Raw genomic sequence first — 16076 nt, 5'->3', positions numbered from 1 at the left:
TCTGAACATCCTACCTATATAAATCCCAGCAGGAAGCATGTTTTAATAGTGTGATTGGGCCATCTGAACATCCTACCTATATAAATCCCAGCAGGAAGCATGTTTTAATAGTGTGATTGGGCCATCTGAACATCCTACCTATATAAATCCCAGCAGGAAGCATGTTTTAATAGTGTGATTTGGCCATCTGAACATGCTACCTATACAACAGAGCCATTAACCACGTAAGGTAGCATATTCTGATAAGTTAGCATGGATTGATAGACAAGACTATAAATTTACGCTACGGTAGGATGTTTTGACAGAACACTGTTTCTCCTCCCCAACATTTTTCTTTTGTTAAGCTTACTGTTATCAAGGCATGGTAAATGAACAGTAAACCTTACCTGATGACTAATCTTCCCGTTTCCCTCTCATTGATTTATTTGGGTTGTCATGGCAGAAGTATTAAACAATGCCTTTTATTAGAACATAAGCATTTAAATGCAGTAATTGTATTTGAATTAGTTAAATATGAGTGGGCAACTCTTTTCGTCCTGGTCGCGGAACACTGGACCAGCTCTTTATCCTCTCAAGGATACTTGAGGGTGCATGGGAGTTTGCCCAACCAGTCTAGATGTGTTTTGTGGACTTGGAGAAGGCATTCGACCGTGTCCTTCGGGGTGTCCTGTGGGAGGTGTTGCGGGAGTATGGGGTGTCTGGACCATTGCTACGGGCCATTCGATCCCTATACAACCGTTGCAAGTGTCGGACTCGTTCCCGGTGGGTGATGGGCTCCGCCAGGGCTGCCCTTTGTCACCGGTTCTGTTCATAATTTTTATGGACAGGATTTCTAGGCGCAGCCAAGTGGCGGAGGGCTTTCACTTTGGTGGCCTCAGAATCTCATCTCTGCTTTTTGCGGATGATGTGGTTCTGTTGGCTTCATCGGGTGAGGGCCTCCAGCTCGCACTGGAACGGTTCGCAGCCGAGTGTGAAGCAGCGGGAATGAGGATCAGCACCTCCAAATCTGAGGCCATGGTTCTCAGCCGGAAAAGGGTGGAGTGCCCACTCCAGGTCAGGGATGAGTTCCTGCCCCAAGTGGAGGAGTTCAAGTATCTCGGGGTCTTGTTCGCGAGTGATGGGAGAAGGGAGCCGGAGATCGACAGACGGATTGGGGCTGCAGCTCCAGTAATGCGGACGCTTCACCGGTCCGTCGTGGTGAAGAGGGAGCTGAGTGTAAAAGCGAAGCTCTCAATTTACCGGTCGATCTACGTCCCTACCCTCACCTATGGCCACGAGCTGTGGGTAGTGACCGAAAGAACGAGATCGCGGATACAAGCGGCAGAAATGAGCTTCCTCCGAAGGGTGGCTGGCCTCTCCCTTAGAGATAGGGTGAGAAGTTCGGCCATCCGGGAGGGGCTCAGAGTAGAGCCGCTGCTGCTCCACATCGAAAGGAGCCAGCTGAGGTGGTTCGGGCTTCTAACAAGGATGCATCCTGGGCGCCTCCTGGGTGAGGTGTTCCAGGCATGTCCCACCGGGAGGAGGCCCCGGGGCAGACCCAGGACACGCTGGAGAGATTATATCTCTCGGCTGGCCTGGGAACACCTTGGTGTTCCCCTGGATAAGCTGGAGGAGGTGGCTGGGGAGAGGGAGGTCTGGGCCTCTCTGCTTAGGCTGCTGCCCCCGCGACCCGGCCTCGGATAAAGCGGATGAAGATGGATGAGTGGGCAACTCTGACCATGACAAGACTGCATTTGCTCTAAAAAATTAATAAAAAATTTAGACATATTGTTGTCATTATTTTTACTCTTCAATTTTATGTGTTTTTTCTTTAAGATGGGATCAGAAGTTGCTCCTCCACCATGAAAAAAACCATCTGCATGTATTCTTTCACTACATCCACAATTCTCCTCTGTGGTCTTCCTCATTCATCCTGTTTGGAGCTTAATGTTCAACATCCTTTATCTATTAAAATTACAGAAGGAGAAGAAAGTAATCATCAGAGCAGGAATCATGATAAATGATAAATAGATTACCAGTACATACAAACATAACACTTGCATAATTTCTCTGATAACGCTGCATTGGATGGGTTTATTAACTGTGGGCTGAAATTGTACTACAGTCTGCTGGTGAGGAACTTTTTTGAGTGTTGAATTAAATGTCCTCCACAATCTGTATATGAATTGTCATTAAAACCACAGAGATTCTTACTTATAAAGGAAAGAAAAGTGGGACAATGCCCATCAACATATAGTGTATATTTTCTGAAACATTACAAAGATGCAGGTAATTCTGGGTTCACCTGAATTACAGATTAGACTGGTGGACAAACAGAGATGTTGTGTACAACTGGTGACAGCATCAGTGACAACAAATTCATCAGCAAGGCTGGAAGCAGAATTAGGAGGCGTCAGAGTCAGCGAGGGTCAGAGATCAATGAACAAATTGCCCACCTTCATGGATAATGCATCACCCTCAAAAGGATTCAAAATTTGGGCCATGAAGAACAGTTCAGGAAACCTATTTTACTGTTTCATCTGTGAAACTGTATAAATGAAATGTAAATTATGTTAAAGGCAAACACATTTGTAAGCCATAAGAAACAAACATGCTTTGCTTTATACCTTCAAACATCTGTATAGATTTGATACATTATTTATTAACTGAATTTGCTAACATGTCTTACATAGTGAGAGTGTTTCTTTTACTGATGATATTTCAATGATATGTATTTTTTATGACTCAATAATGCTCTATCGAACACCTGGCAATAACAGCAGGTGTGGCAATTTTGTAATTTGTTGTTTAAATTTGATATTATTTCAGGCAGTATATTTTCTTAGCCTTTGTCATACTCATGCTTAACCCTCTCAGGCTCAAATTAAGTTTTTGTTGCTAATGCACAAAAGAATACCTGCAGTGGTACTTCTGAGTAAAAAAAACTCATAAAATATGTATGTGGGGTGATCAGGTTGTTAGCTTTTAACTGCTGCAAATCTGCAACGCCTGCCTTGAGAGGGTTAACACAGCAATCTCAGAAACAGTACAGTAATTTTGGGTGTGGATCACAGGGTGAAGAGTGGGGGTCACCCAGAGTCAGAGACCTGTGAAATATCAGTGTCACCTCTTACAGTTTCCTGTAATCTGATGTCAAAGATGAGAAAATATATAGTACAGTACAGTAAATTGGGTAAAGTTTACTGTTGATTTTCTGGAAAACCGTACAGTAATTTTGGGTGTGGATCACTGGGTGAAAAGTGGAGATGGCCTAGAGTCAGAATCCAGTGAAATATCTCTGTCACCTCTTACAGTGTTTGTGTAATCTGAGCTCAAAGATGAGGATATTAAAAGTACAGTACTGTATATTGGGTAAATTTTACTGTTAATTTTCTCGTACAGTAATTTGGGCTGTGGATCACAGGGTGAAGAGTGGAGATGAACCAAAACTAGGAGTGGATTGTGAAGTACAATAGTGTCAGGACACAAAAGACTGCGTTTCTAAGCCAGTCGGCACCCGTACCGTAATGTGCATAAGAATAGTGCAACAACATTTTAGGTGCGGCTAGCTTGACTGTGTCTTCGTAAGTGAGGGCTCACTAGACCGCGGTCAAATATGGTGCTGGAGAAACAAACTACAGAGAACTTCGTAAAGAGAGTATTGAGTGCTTTGGCGATGTAAATGGACTGGTTCTTATATAGTACTCAAAGCACTTTAAAGAACTTGCCTCATTCAGGTGTACGCAAGCACTTTTCTCTGTAAGCACTTTCTGTGTAATGTTCACACACATTCGGAGAGCAACTCTGGGTTGGTATCTTGTCCAGGGATATTTGGCATGCAGACGGGGATTGAAGCACCTTCCTCTACTACCTGAGCAAAGCCGCCCCATGTTCATCTGTGCACAGATTTCTTTCAATACAGTATTATCACAATTGTGCAAAAAATACAGGCATGAAAGCTTAAAGTGCGCGATCACAATAAAGGTGACGTTCAGAGACTGACTGAGTGATCTGAGAACTCATCAGCGCTCATCACTGCCTTCACTTACTTGCTGCTATGGGTGCAGGAATAACACAGTTATGCAGTTACTTTCTCAGTCTGCTAGAGCCTCCACTTGAATGCAAGAACCTTCATTTATCTTCTCAAACGGAATTCAAAATGTTTTTTACAAATTGAAGGATTAAGATATAAATCGTAGAAGCATCGATCCACACATTCAAAGAAGAACAACCCAACAAACTCTTCATAAAACTCCAAGAGATATGAAAATCTTTATTTCTGTCTATTCTGTGTTGTTAATAACATCACATCTTCACATAGTAGCAAAAACATATTAAAAAAACATTAATCTCAACATGCATACTGTACTTCAAGTTTCTCTCATGGAAAGGCCAGTGTTACTTTTATAGTATCCTTTCCATAAATATCATAAATATCTTTACCCATGTAGTGGAATTATTTCATTTTTTCATTTTAGTTAACAACACTCAGAAAAATTATGGTTCTTAAATGGTTCTTCAGATGTCTTCATGGTTCTTTAAAGAACCATCATACGTCAAAGAACCTTTTTATTTTGTGGATGGTTCTTCAGCTATTACAAATGGTTCTTTAAAGAACAAAAGGTTCTTCATCCTTAGCAATCTAAGTTTGATGGTGTAAATGGCATAAATATTTATTCACTATAACGAGGCTGTGAATTATACTGTGTGTTTTCTTTGTGTGCATGTGTGTGCGAAGGGGGAGGGCGGGTTACCTGGCAATTACCCTTTAAGAGAAGATGGTAGGAAACTGAATATTCAAATAAAAGTTAGAAATATTTGCTTAAAAATATACTGGTGGCAGGGGTGGGGGGGGAAAGCCTAAAGACCCTAACCCCCCCCCCCCCCCACACACACACACACCCCTAACCCTGCAAACCCATTATGAATATGGTGAGTTAACAAACAGTAGACACAATACACACATTCAAATACTGTACTTTAGTTTTAAATGTTAATAAAGCATTACTATTTTCTACTCCAAGGCATTACTTTTGAGATTATTATATATTTTTTGAAAATATAGCATAATGATAATACTAGTTATTGTAAACTTTACAAACCACCCAGCAGTATGTAAGTCAAATTATAAAATACAAGTAAATAACAATTGCAGAACAGAATGTCAGTGTAATGAACACACACTTCGTTTTGACAAAGCACACTGCTTAGGTAAATGATCTGAGTAGTTGTTCATCACTGAGCAATTTGTTAATATGTGTTTCGAGCCAAATAGATACAGGGAGAGAGAGAGAGATGTCAGAACACGTCATACTATAACCTCCCGGGAGCGGACGGAGGGGGTCAGTCGTTGGGATGCGCATGCGCAGACAGAGTGCGCGAGCGGCGGGCCTTGACCTTTAGGGGAAAGAAAACACTTTCTCACGGCCGGTGACAGCGAAACGGATAACAGTCTTCAGTACCTGCTGGACTTTGAAGCTCTGGATTCTGGGACTGTTGGAAAAGGTAAAACATTTTCATTAAAACCTTATTACTGTTTTGTTTTTGTTACTCGTCATTGTAGCTTGCTGTTAATGTTGTGCTAACAGTAGCGATTAGCTAGATACGTTAGCCGTTGACGTCAGCGCAATTTAGTATCCGGTATACAGAAACTGTTTTCCTAACAAAACCACTGTTTTAATTAAGTGAAGCTGCTCCCAACTATTTTGAACCTTTGGCTTCTAAAATATGTGGTTCGATTGCGAGCTGCGTACATAACCTAATGTCAGCTAGACCGAAATTAAAATTTAATATATTGTTAAAGTCACTAAAATGGCGCCTGAAGCCTGTTGTGACGTGAGCTCTGTGTCTGCTCTAGAAACTCTGTAGATCTGAGCCCTACATTAAATACTCACATGAACCTGTACTTTGAATTCTGTATGAGCTGTATAAAATACAGCTATGCATAAGTGTTTTGAATGAATAATTAGATTAGATAACTCTAATGATATAGAAATGAATAGAAATGTGACATGAGAAGGTGTGTCTTTGACTGTTCCTGTATAACTTATTTTTGGACTAGTTGACAAGGTATGCTCCGGTCTTTTCTTTGTATATTTCATTTTCCACCATCATACATACAAGCTAAGAAGAGGTCGTTATACTAACAAGAGGTATCAACGCTGGGCTAAAGTTCAGCACATGGTTAAAGTTTGTAATCCAGCCAGGGTGTAAATATCACTCAGCAGCCAGAGCTGAAGCAGGTAGCATCAACACATAAATCTACTCTACCCGGCTTAAATCACAAGAGCACCTCTGACCAAAAAGCTGTAGATTTTTCTTGTTTGCACAAATTAATCCAGATTCACATTAATTGTGTTCACAGCTCCAACAAAATGAGGAAGAGGAGGGGGAGAAACACAATTAGGTTGAATTACAATTGGATGGAAGGCGAGGACAAGGAGAAGGAAGCTTAGGATGAGGAGGAAGAGAAGCAGCAGGAGCATATTTAGGGATCCCTATGATGTCATTGAGGTTTGTTTCATTAATATGGTCCTCTCACAAAGAAAGATGACTTGTTTCAGTTCACTTACTTCCTGTATTAAATAGTGATGTGGAAAACGTTGTGGAAAACCACAGAGCAGGCACGTATAGGGCATCTGCAGGTAAATGAACATCAAATCTCTAAGACAGACTGAAATCTGTATATTTATCACCCTTATGATGAAACCCATGTCAGCCATTGGTTTATGGACTTTGTATTTTGAAGCCTCAACATTTGCTTTATTGCTGTTGCTATGTTGGGACCATATTAGGATGAGGGATCAGAATCTGGAGTCATGCACACTATTGTTTCATTTAGTGTGTATCCATAAGATTCGTACAGCAGATCCAAGTTGTGCCTTGAAAACAGGAAAGTCGTCTGCATAGAGGAGAACTTTAATAGCAGGCTTGTACAAAGTGAGGCTTTGTGCTCACATTTGCTGCAAACACTCGTTTTACCCTGTTTTGGTGCAGAATTCATTTGAAATCAGGCAAGAACTGGACTTATTTTGTATAATGTGTTCTTGTGAATTGATTGTGTATCGCATATGTTTGATTGATTTGACTTTCTGCAAGACAACAGTCGTCCGCTGGCCAAAAAAGTTTTCCAAATACCTCCACGTGATCTAGCCTGGATTTAGAAAAGGATAGCAAAAAAAATCTGCACCTCCTGCTTGAGATGCAATTTGTGTTTCTGTGTTCAGAGGCAGCGGCGAGAGGGGAGACCTCGGATCATCCAGCTGGAGAGCCTGACCGGGAGGAGTCGAACATTAACTCAGCTCTTCCAGGGCACCCTGCAGACTTGGCTGCTGGCATCGGCGAGGGATGACGTGAACGCCAAACTGGAGTCCATCACAGGTCAACTGCAGGTATGCGAGTCAGACCTTCTGAGGAGGGTTTCACTTTTCTGTCTTCTTTATAATTGACTCTTTTCTCTCTCTTTCAGCTCCTTGTCTCAGAGTGGGAGGGATTTGAAGCACAAAGGGAGGAACTTGTCGTTTGGTTGGCTGATATGGATGTCCGCCTAACAGGAAACACCAGTGAAAAACTGAAACAACTGCAGGTGTGGGCTTGTTTTGATACTAAATATATTTGATATGATACATACGTCAGAGACATTATCCTAAACTGGACTAACAAAGGACCATGAGTACAACATGAAACGTACATTACATAGCGTAAGGCTGAAGTTCATTGATCATTTTAATCATAAACTTGTTGTTGAAATGTTTTTACTGAACATGCAAACATCTGCTGATGAAAATGTGTTGATTTATTGGTCTGTTATGAAGCTATTGCTATTTCTAATGTGTTTTATCACTTTCTGATGTTTTATTAATTAAACAATACATGTATTAATTGTTGTGTTATCTGTAGATATAGTATTTATATATATTTATAGTATAGCAAATATATTTAATTATTACTGTTTAAAACACTAATATGTGACATGTATTAGTAGTGATGTTGTGCTGAGGGTTAAAATGCCTTTTTGTCTTTGGTATACTACAAAATGACAATAAACCATTAATATATGTCTATGCTGTGCTCGTATTTATTTTACCCTACTCAAATTCAATTTATGATACATTTTATTTTGAAAGATTTAAAATGGTTTTTTAAAGAACCACTCAAAAAAGGTTCTTTAAAATGTTTTTTTTTTTTTTTAAAGAACCATTTGAAGGATCTTTTTAAAAATGGTTCTTTAAGGAACCATTTTTAAAAAGGTTCTTTGAAAAACCTTTAAAGGTGCCCCAAAGAACCATTTCTTGATGGTTCTTTGGGGCACCTTTAAAGGTTCTTCAATGAACCACTGAAAGAAATGGTTCTTCAAAGAACCATTGTTTGAAAGGTTCTTTGTGGCATCAGTCTAAAGAACCACTTTTGGTTCCAGTTGGCACCTTTATTTTTCTGAGTGAAGTATAATGTGACCACATTCACTTTTTATCAGGACAAGCTACACCACCACGGTGGTTAGCATACAATAACACTGCCTTGTTCTCAAAGCTTCTTGCTAACTGTACTTTTTTCTGAGATGTTCTCTTTAAGTAAGGATACTGAGAGTGTAAGCAGTGTATACGGTCACATCACGTGCTTAAGGTTGTGTTAGCACTGATAATTCCTTCACAGTTCTTTAAAGATGCTGAAGTCATCATATCAGCTGTAAATGCAGTGCTGCTGCTGTCCTTACGCTATACTTTCAAGCATCACACTTTCTTACTGACCAGTTTATTTCCACTTTTTATGCTCTAGTATGGTGTGACTGAATGAAGTCAGCAAACCAAATTCTGTCCATCTGAGGATGAGAAAAAACTTGCATGCAATGGGAAGAATGAGATGAAGATGGCTCCTATGCTTTAGACGTGGCACTGTTTCTGCCATTGTAAGTACGCTAATGCTTGAAAGATCCATTAAAAGTCTGACACTTCACTCTTCAGCTGGAGCGTCCATCAAGTTTTTCATTCCAGGATTCCTCGTTGGGATTACGACTCAGACGATGATGTGAAAAATTAGTTATTACATTAAACCCATAAAATCAACACTGGCAAAAAAGCCGTGCACTTCACAGAACAGCTTTCTATGGCCGAGCAGCTCCTGCAGGTGTAAGGTGTAGGTGTCACAGCACTCTGGTCCAAAGAGTTTATGTGCAGCATGCAGACAGAAAATGGCTTTACAGAATATGACTGAATGTTGAGGCACCAAAACACACTCAGTCTGCCCCTCAGTCTGATCAAGAAGAAAACCTGGCTGAGCGCTTCATAACATCAGTACGATGATGTCCCAGAGGCCATGTTCAGGTTATTCTCCCGTCCACACTGAGCAGGTGGATCAGTGGAGTCTGCATTAGCTTTAACAGAAAGGTCTGATTTAAGCAGGTAAGCTGAATAGACAAGAAAAGCTAGAAAGCTTTATCAACTATAACCCCAGCGAGGACCTTGACAGGTGTCTTGTGTACAGGTGAAGGCTGGACAGTCAGCAGGATACCTTCCTAACATTTGTCATTCCCAGCATTGAACCGTTTCCTGGCACAGCCTCAGTGAAACAGAGCATCGTTTCCACCCCACAGTTACAGACAGGCTGTGCTTTTCTTTGGTAACACCGTCGAAAGAGAAGCCCCGTGTCCTCTCTCAGTAGCTGCTTTCGTGTCCTGTCAGGATGTACAGGCTGCTCAGTGCTGACGGGTCATCAGTCGGTGTGCTCTGAAGGATGATGTCTCTGCACATTGTCAGCAAATGAGAAGGAGATGAGTTGTAAAGGAGAACCAGAGAAAGGCAGTACTAACCTAAAGCCAGTGCCTCCACCTGCTTCTACTCCTCCCACCTCTAGTACTAACACTACTCTACTGATACTACAACCACTGTAGTTTGACTTTAATGCTACACACTGGTACAGTACTGGTACACTTACTGGAGTTTTACTCCTGTTCCTGCTCATCACCACGCCTACTACTTTTTTAAACTTTATGATAAGTGTGAACATTTACACAACAGCATACAAACAAGTTTAAAGTAGAAAAAAGGAAGCAAAGAGCTGAGAAATACATAAAACATAACACAGAAGAAAAAGAAACCTTTGCGAGGATTCCTTCTACACCCAGTTTGAGTAAAAACTAACTGAAACACAAGGAAAGAAGATAAGATCAACTAAATAAGGGTTGGCACAGTTGTATAATAATACTTAGTACTGGCAGCCACCAGCGCTAAGCCTCAGCCTCCCAGTAGACACACCTATGGTACCGATTTAAAATCCTACATGTCTTTGTTCTCAGGTTATCACGTTCACAAACTTTGGTGTCCACGCTATTTACCTGCCAGGCTGACAATGATTTAGATCACAGAAATCCAACAACATTTTTAAGCTGTTATTCCTGGTTTCACAGTGGAAAACTCCGGGTAACGTCCATTATCTTTGCTCCTGTATAAGACTTTCCTGAATGCTGAGGTTTGGTCTTCCACATGAAATTCAGTACTTTTGTTTCAGTTTCATTAATGATGCATTGATTTTGGACATCTATGTAATATATATGTGATACACGACAGTCTTTGAGTCCGTCCTTCTCATATATAATCTCACTGTTTTTGCACTTCAGAAGATTCCAGTAATGACTGATTTAAAAAAGATTGTGAAATATTTCTAATGAACTCACCACGATTCTTATTTCAAACTTCATTAAGAGCTACTGGATCAACAGGGGTGTCCTGGATTTGTTAGTAATATAATATAGTAATATATTATTATTAGTTTTAATTATTTAGTCAAAAATCAATTCCAGACTGCTCTGAAAGAAATCAAAAAGAAAAGGACATTTTCTGAAGACTGAGCTTTAATGCCAGATATCTATACGATCCAAATGTAAACACACACTTGTAGTTACTGAAATTATTCATTTTCACAGGTTGTGTGTCAATTGTTTGAGAAAACCTGGTGTTAATGTCCCCTCCCCCCACAAAAATGATCAAAAGGAAGTGCTGAGGTTATTATCAGGATGTCCTAAAAGCTCTCAGTTAATCCAACATGCTGCAGCGAGAGTCCTGACAGGGACTAGAAACAGAACATTTATTGGCTCCAGAATAAAAGATTCAAAATCCTCACATAAAAGGTTTTGAATAATCAGCCCCTGTCTTATCTTAATGACCTCATAGTACCATATCACCCCATTAGAGCACTTCGCTCCGAGTATTTAAAAGTAAAATGGGAGCCAGACCCTTCGGTTTCCAGGCCCCTCTTGGTAAATGGTAAATGGACCGGTTCTTATATAGTGCTTTTCTACTCTGAGCACTCAAAGCTTGCCTCATTCACCCGTTCACACCCATTCATACTCTGACGGATGCACCGGAGAGCAACTTTCATGCAGGATATCTGGCATGTAGACGGGGAGTAGGTGACCTGCTCCCCCACCTGAGCTACAGCCACCACTTCTGTGGAACCAGCTTCCAGTTTGGGTTTGGGAGACGGACACCCTCTCTACTTTTAACATTAGGATTACAACTTTCCTTTCTTCCCTGAATCCTCCCTTAGTTAGCCTAAGTCTAGGCTGCTGACGGGTTCCCCTGATGTGTTTCTTCTTCAGTCGCCCTTTTCACTCACTATCTGTTTATACACCTCTCTGCATTCAATCATTAGTTGAGAATATTCTCTGGCTCTCTTCCCCAGATTGTCTTTGTCCCGTCTTCCTCCTCTCACCACCCCAACCGATCGCAGCAGATGCCCGCCCCTCCCCCAGCGTGGTTCAGGTTTTCACCTGCTAAAAGGGAGTTTTTCACCTTTGTGCACCATAATTGCAGGGCCTTTACCTTACAATATACAGTGTCTTGAAGTGACTATTGTTGTGATTTGGTACTAGCATAAAGAAAATTAGCACTAAGGAAAGTAGTTTTCTGTACAAAGTGTCAGGTAGACGGTAGTTGGTAACTTTAATGGCTGGTTTTTTTTGGAGGGCTGCATGCAAACACATAGGCTGCATTTCCTAAATCCTTGGATCTGAGTAACCAACAGAACAAACACTCTAGTGTGACTCCTGCTTTAATGCTACCATTAATGCTAGTAGTATTCATGCTACTTCCACATGCTACTCTGAAAATCACTTCCAGGTCTATTAACAATAGTATCAAGAAAAATACTATCCTGATTACTTCTGATGTTCTAGGATTACTAGTTTCTCACAGTGATTGATAGCTCTTGTCAGCATACTGTTAACATACCTGTTTGTTCCCAGAACTCTGAACACACGACTCTCATCTGTAATTTCTTGTGTTACCTGCACATAAAGTGAAAATTCACATGTGTAATGACTTAGAACAAATATGATAAGCACATGATACGAGCTCAGCCAACGCTGGATGAATTTACTAGTTCATCAACTCATCTGAATGGAAACTCCTCCCTTTGAGGCCATGCTTCCAGAACGCCAGCACACTATCCTGCAAGCAGACTGACAGAACAGGAGGTGTCACTCAGCTTTCAGGACACACATCAGCTCTCATTCACTCTGTTTGTCACATCATTATTTCTACCTAGTGTTTCAATGGGGAAGTCAAAGACTATTTCTGCAGCCAGCTGTCTGGATGGAAGTCCTTGCAGGTTCACGATCTTTACAGTTCCTGTCCAAATGGTACACAGATTGAGAATGAGCACGAAAGACATTTGAAGGATTCACAATATGCGAGGGGACTTACTTTCCAAGGTGATGAGAACAGTGTCTCGGTCCAGCTGGGTTACCTGCACGGCTCTGAGTGCTCCACTATCTCCTGACGCACGGAAAGAAGGAAGCTTGTTGAAACAAGTTGAAGTTTGAAGCTTCAGGAAGTCAGCAGAGAAATTCAGAAACGGTCCTACCTGGCACTGGAACAGGAGCGCCGTTCAGCTCTATAATATCAAACCTGAGCTGTTGGCCGGTTGGTGGTTTATCATTACTACAGTCTCTCACTCCAACACACAGCTGAGGAAACTCATCTGTTGCCAACACCAGCAGTTCAAATATCGGAAGAGAATCTGGGAGCCTGATGGCGAGTTGCTGTGAAACAGTCACCAAGGAAAACAAGAAAAACTAAATAAATTCTCATGATGGTTAAGTGATGCTTGTTAAACTGGAGCTGAACCTGTTCATACAACCGTCCAAAACAGCACAACAGGATTCTTGTATGATTAGTAAATCTTGAGATTAAAGATAAACCGATGCCATCCACCCATCCATCCATCCATCCACCCGTCCATCCACCCATCCATCTGTCCATCCATCCGTCTATGCATCCATCCATCCAAGCATCCGTCCATCCGTCTGCTTCCGCTTATCCTTTTTCAGGGTGGCGGGGGGCTGGAGCAGTTGGAGAACTTGGAGAAGTTTGCCAGTGTGGGATTATAATATTATTTTATGCCATGTTAGACCCCTAATTAAAGATTGTGAATTATTATGTAGTTTTAGTTTGCATTATTCTCCTGAATTAGAAGAAGGTGATAACTATTGCATTTGTTAAACTGATTTGCATTACATTAGACTGCTGATTTATTGTGAATGAATGATATTGTTTTATGATGCATTATACTGCTGAGTTATAAGAAATACTGTTCGCAGAAAGTCATCGCCTTATTTGTCTGATTAGAAGAGAACAGAACACACTGGAGAGGTTTTCTGCCCCATCTCAGCAGGAGCAGATAAACAGGGAGCCAAGGTCGTAGCTTAGGCGCCGTGTGAGAGAAAGGATGTGAATGTTTAGGCTTTTATGATTAGGTGGGGGCCACTAGAGGCTATAAGAGTTTGATCAATGCTCCACCATTTTGAGATCTGATGCTGTCTGCGTACGGTGTCCATCTCCCACGCGTGTGATCATTAAAATCATCGTTTGACTCAACCCGGCCGGACCAGTGTTGTTATTGTGGTTTTTCCTCTTGTATCCATCCCCAATATTTGAATCCGTAACACCATCAAACTCCTCGTTGGAGGGGAGAGGGAGGGGAGGCAGGAGGACAAAGGAGGGCGGGAACAACTGAGCTGTAGTGCTTTTTTTTTCAACTGTGCAATATTTGCAATATTGTTTTATATTCGACCTTTTTTGTGGGGCAAATAATATTGACACCAGTCATTTTGAGTTTTTCTGAAATGATTCTGTTGTTGTGTACAAAATATTGAAAAAAAATTAAGCTATAGGGAAATCCTCTGGTTGAAAATCCTGTTTAAAAGCACTTGGGACAATTGTGTTGGTGACAGCTTTTGTTATAATATCAATAATATTTCTATGAATATGGGATACTGTTACATGTTTGCATAGACTTTTGTGGAATATGGAGACACTCCTGGCATTATATGAGCAAAGTGAGACTCATTTTTTAGGGTTGGTGGAGATGAGTGTGAAGATCCAAACAATCCCTGTCAGTGATGGAGAAGCTTTGATGAACATATTTGGTAAAAAGTTCACCAGCATGAAGGAAATGAAGTTTCAAACTTTCCTTAGGAGGAGCCCAGCACGCCTGCTTAAAGAAACGTAAGTGTGGCGATGTGGATGCTTGCAGCGACTGCTGTATAGAGGCCATCCTGCTACACATGAAACACATCAGAGTCATAATTGTTATTTTAGTCACGTGTTTGTTTATTATCCTTATTGTTTTATCTGGGACTGTTTGCAGACATCTCAGAGAGAGGAGACACCAGCATCTGAACAGAGACTCAAACCAGCAACCTGCAGCTCCCTGCTTGGCTGCTCCAGTTTTCTCCTCACTCATGTTGCCCACCAGTGATTTCTAGCTGCCCACCCACACAGCAGGCTAGAATATGCGCTGAGCCTCAGCACCCAATACTTGGACATGTTTTCTTTATTAAACAATGAACCAGACCCCAAAAAGTAAACAGCTGTTATTGCTAGGCAACGGGAGCAGCATTTGGAGATGCAGCACCTGACATTCCTGACCATGTGGGCGGAGCATGCATGAAATGGAATGTTCAGTAGAACTGTGCAACACAAGCACTTAGTTACAGCATGTTTCATTGTATCCAGACACAGCTAGAGACACATCTACAGCAGCATCTCTGTGCAGGACAAACGACAGTTGACGAAGAAACATCGAAAACTTCACTTCACTCCTCTACAAAACGTTGGTTCCTTTGTTTAAAAGGCCAAAATGAATGAAGGGAGATGGAGAAGAGGATCGGCGAGTGCTTCACCTCACAATACAGTACAGCTGATTCATTTTAAATTTCAAATGATACAGGCTGAAAATGTCAAATTAAAAGAAGAGGCAGAAAAATCAAGAGGAGAAGCTAAAAATTCAAAGTTTGAAACTGAAGTAGTATTGCAGGAATTATTGGTTGTGGGTCTCAAACTTAAAGGAGAGAAGATGAGAAAACAACAGGCAGAAAACGAGAATGAAAACATGAAGAAAGAACTGTTGGAAGCTCAAAAAGCATTGGAGGAAGAGAAAAGCACAGCACAAGAAGCCAAAAATAAATATCAAACTGCAAAGAAGGAGGCAGGAAATGTGATGCAGGAATTACAGGAGGTGCAGGAAGCTTTTGAAGAGGAAAAAAGGAAAATGCAGTTGGAAACACAAGAAGCTGCAAATGTAATGGCTGAAGCTGAAACACTAAGGAAGGAATTACTGCATGTGAAGCAACAACTTGAAGAGGAGAAAAAATGTAAACACGAGGCAGAAAATGAGATTGAAAATATGAAGAAAGAATTGTTGGAAGCTCAAAAAGTGTTGGAGGAAGAGAAAATTAAAATACAGGAAGCAAAGAAAGAAATGGAAGATACAAAGAGTTACACTCAAAACATGAAGAAGGAACTGATGAAAGTGCAAGAGGAACTTGCAGAAGAGAAAATTGAGTTGAAGGTATTCAAGAAAGAAACGACGGTGAGCAAGAAAGGCTGCAAAGATGAACTTAAAGAAATACAAAAGCACAAAAAGGAAGCTAAAGAGCTCCTCAAACACAAAGGGAAACTGGCCAAACAGCAGCTGAAAGAAACATTTAAAGATGCCGAGGAGCAGCTCAACAAAACCTTAAAAGAGCTGAAGGCAAAAGAAAAGCAAGCCGAGGACAGGAGGGGATTCTGGAGCAGACTGCTGAGAAAGAACTGACCCAG

At 41.1% G+C, this 16076-nt stretch overlaps 1 protein-coding gene and 1 long non-coding RNA gene across 3 annotated transcripts; one reads left to right on the top strand and one right to left on the bottom strand.

The window, feature by feature from the left end:
* Nucleotides 1-3453: 3453 nt before the first annotated feature.
* LOC146391705 (nesprin-1-like) lies at nucleotides 3454-8126 on the top strand. Of its 2 annotated transcripts, XM_084915204.1 has the most exons (4): nucleotides 3454-5484; nucleotides 6344-6492; nucleotides 7206-7370; nucleotides 7448-8126. In XM_084915204.1, the coding sequence occupies exons 2-4, from the start codon at nucleotides 6436-6438 to the stop codon at nucleotides 7595-7597; spliced, it is 372 nt and encodes a 123-aa protein (XP_084771330.1). In that variant the 5' UTR covers nucleotides 3454-5484; nucleotides 6344-6435; the 3' UTR covers nucleotides 7598-8126. The 2 variants fall into 2 exon arrangements, with proteins under 2 accessions (XP_084771330.1, XP_084771321.1); XM_084915195.1 differs by lacking the exon at nucleotides 3454-5484 and having other exon boundaries at nucleotides 5493-6492.
* Nucleotides 8127-12351: 4225 nt separating this feature from the next.
* On the bottom strand, nucleotides 12352-13044 carry LOC146391704 (uncharacterized). Its single transcript, XR_014798643.1, has 4 exons — nucleotides 12838-13044; nucleotides 12678-12749; nucleotides 12516-12602; nucleotides 12352-12433 (listed from the first exon to the last, which is right to left on the bottom strand). It is a non-coding gene; the product is annotated as an uncharacterized LOC146391704 (long non-coding RNA).
* Nucleotides 13045-16076: the final 3032 nt, after the last annotated feature.

This window comes from Perissodus microlepis, chromosome 3 (assembly GCF_051167445.1).
Source record: "Perissodus microlepis isolate ML-2025 ecotype Zambia chromosome 3, ASM5116744v1, whole genome shotgun sequence".
NCBI classification, from domain to species: domain Eukaryota; kingdom Metazoa; phylum Chordata; class Actinopteri; order Cichliformes; family Cichlidae; genus Perissodus; species Perissodus microlepis.
This window is presented reverse-complemented; position numbering and strand designations above follow the sequence as displayed.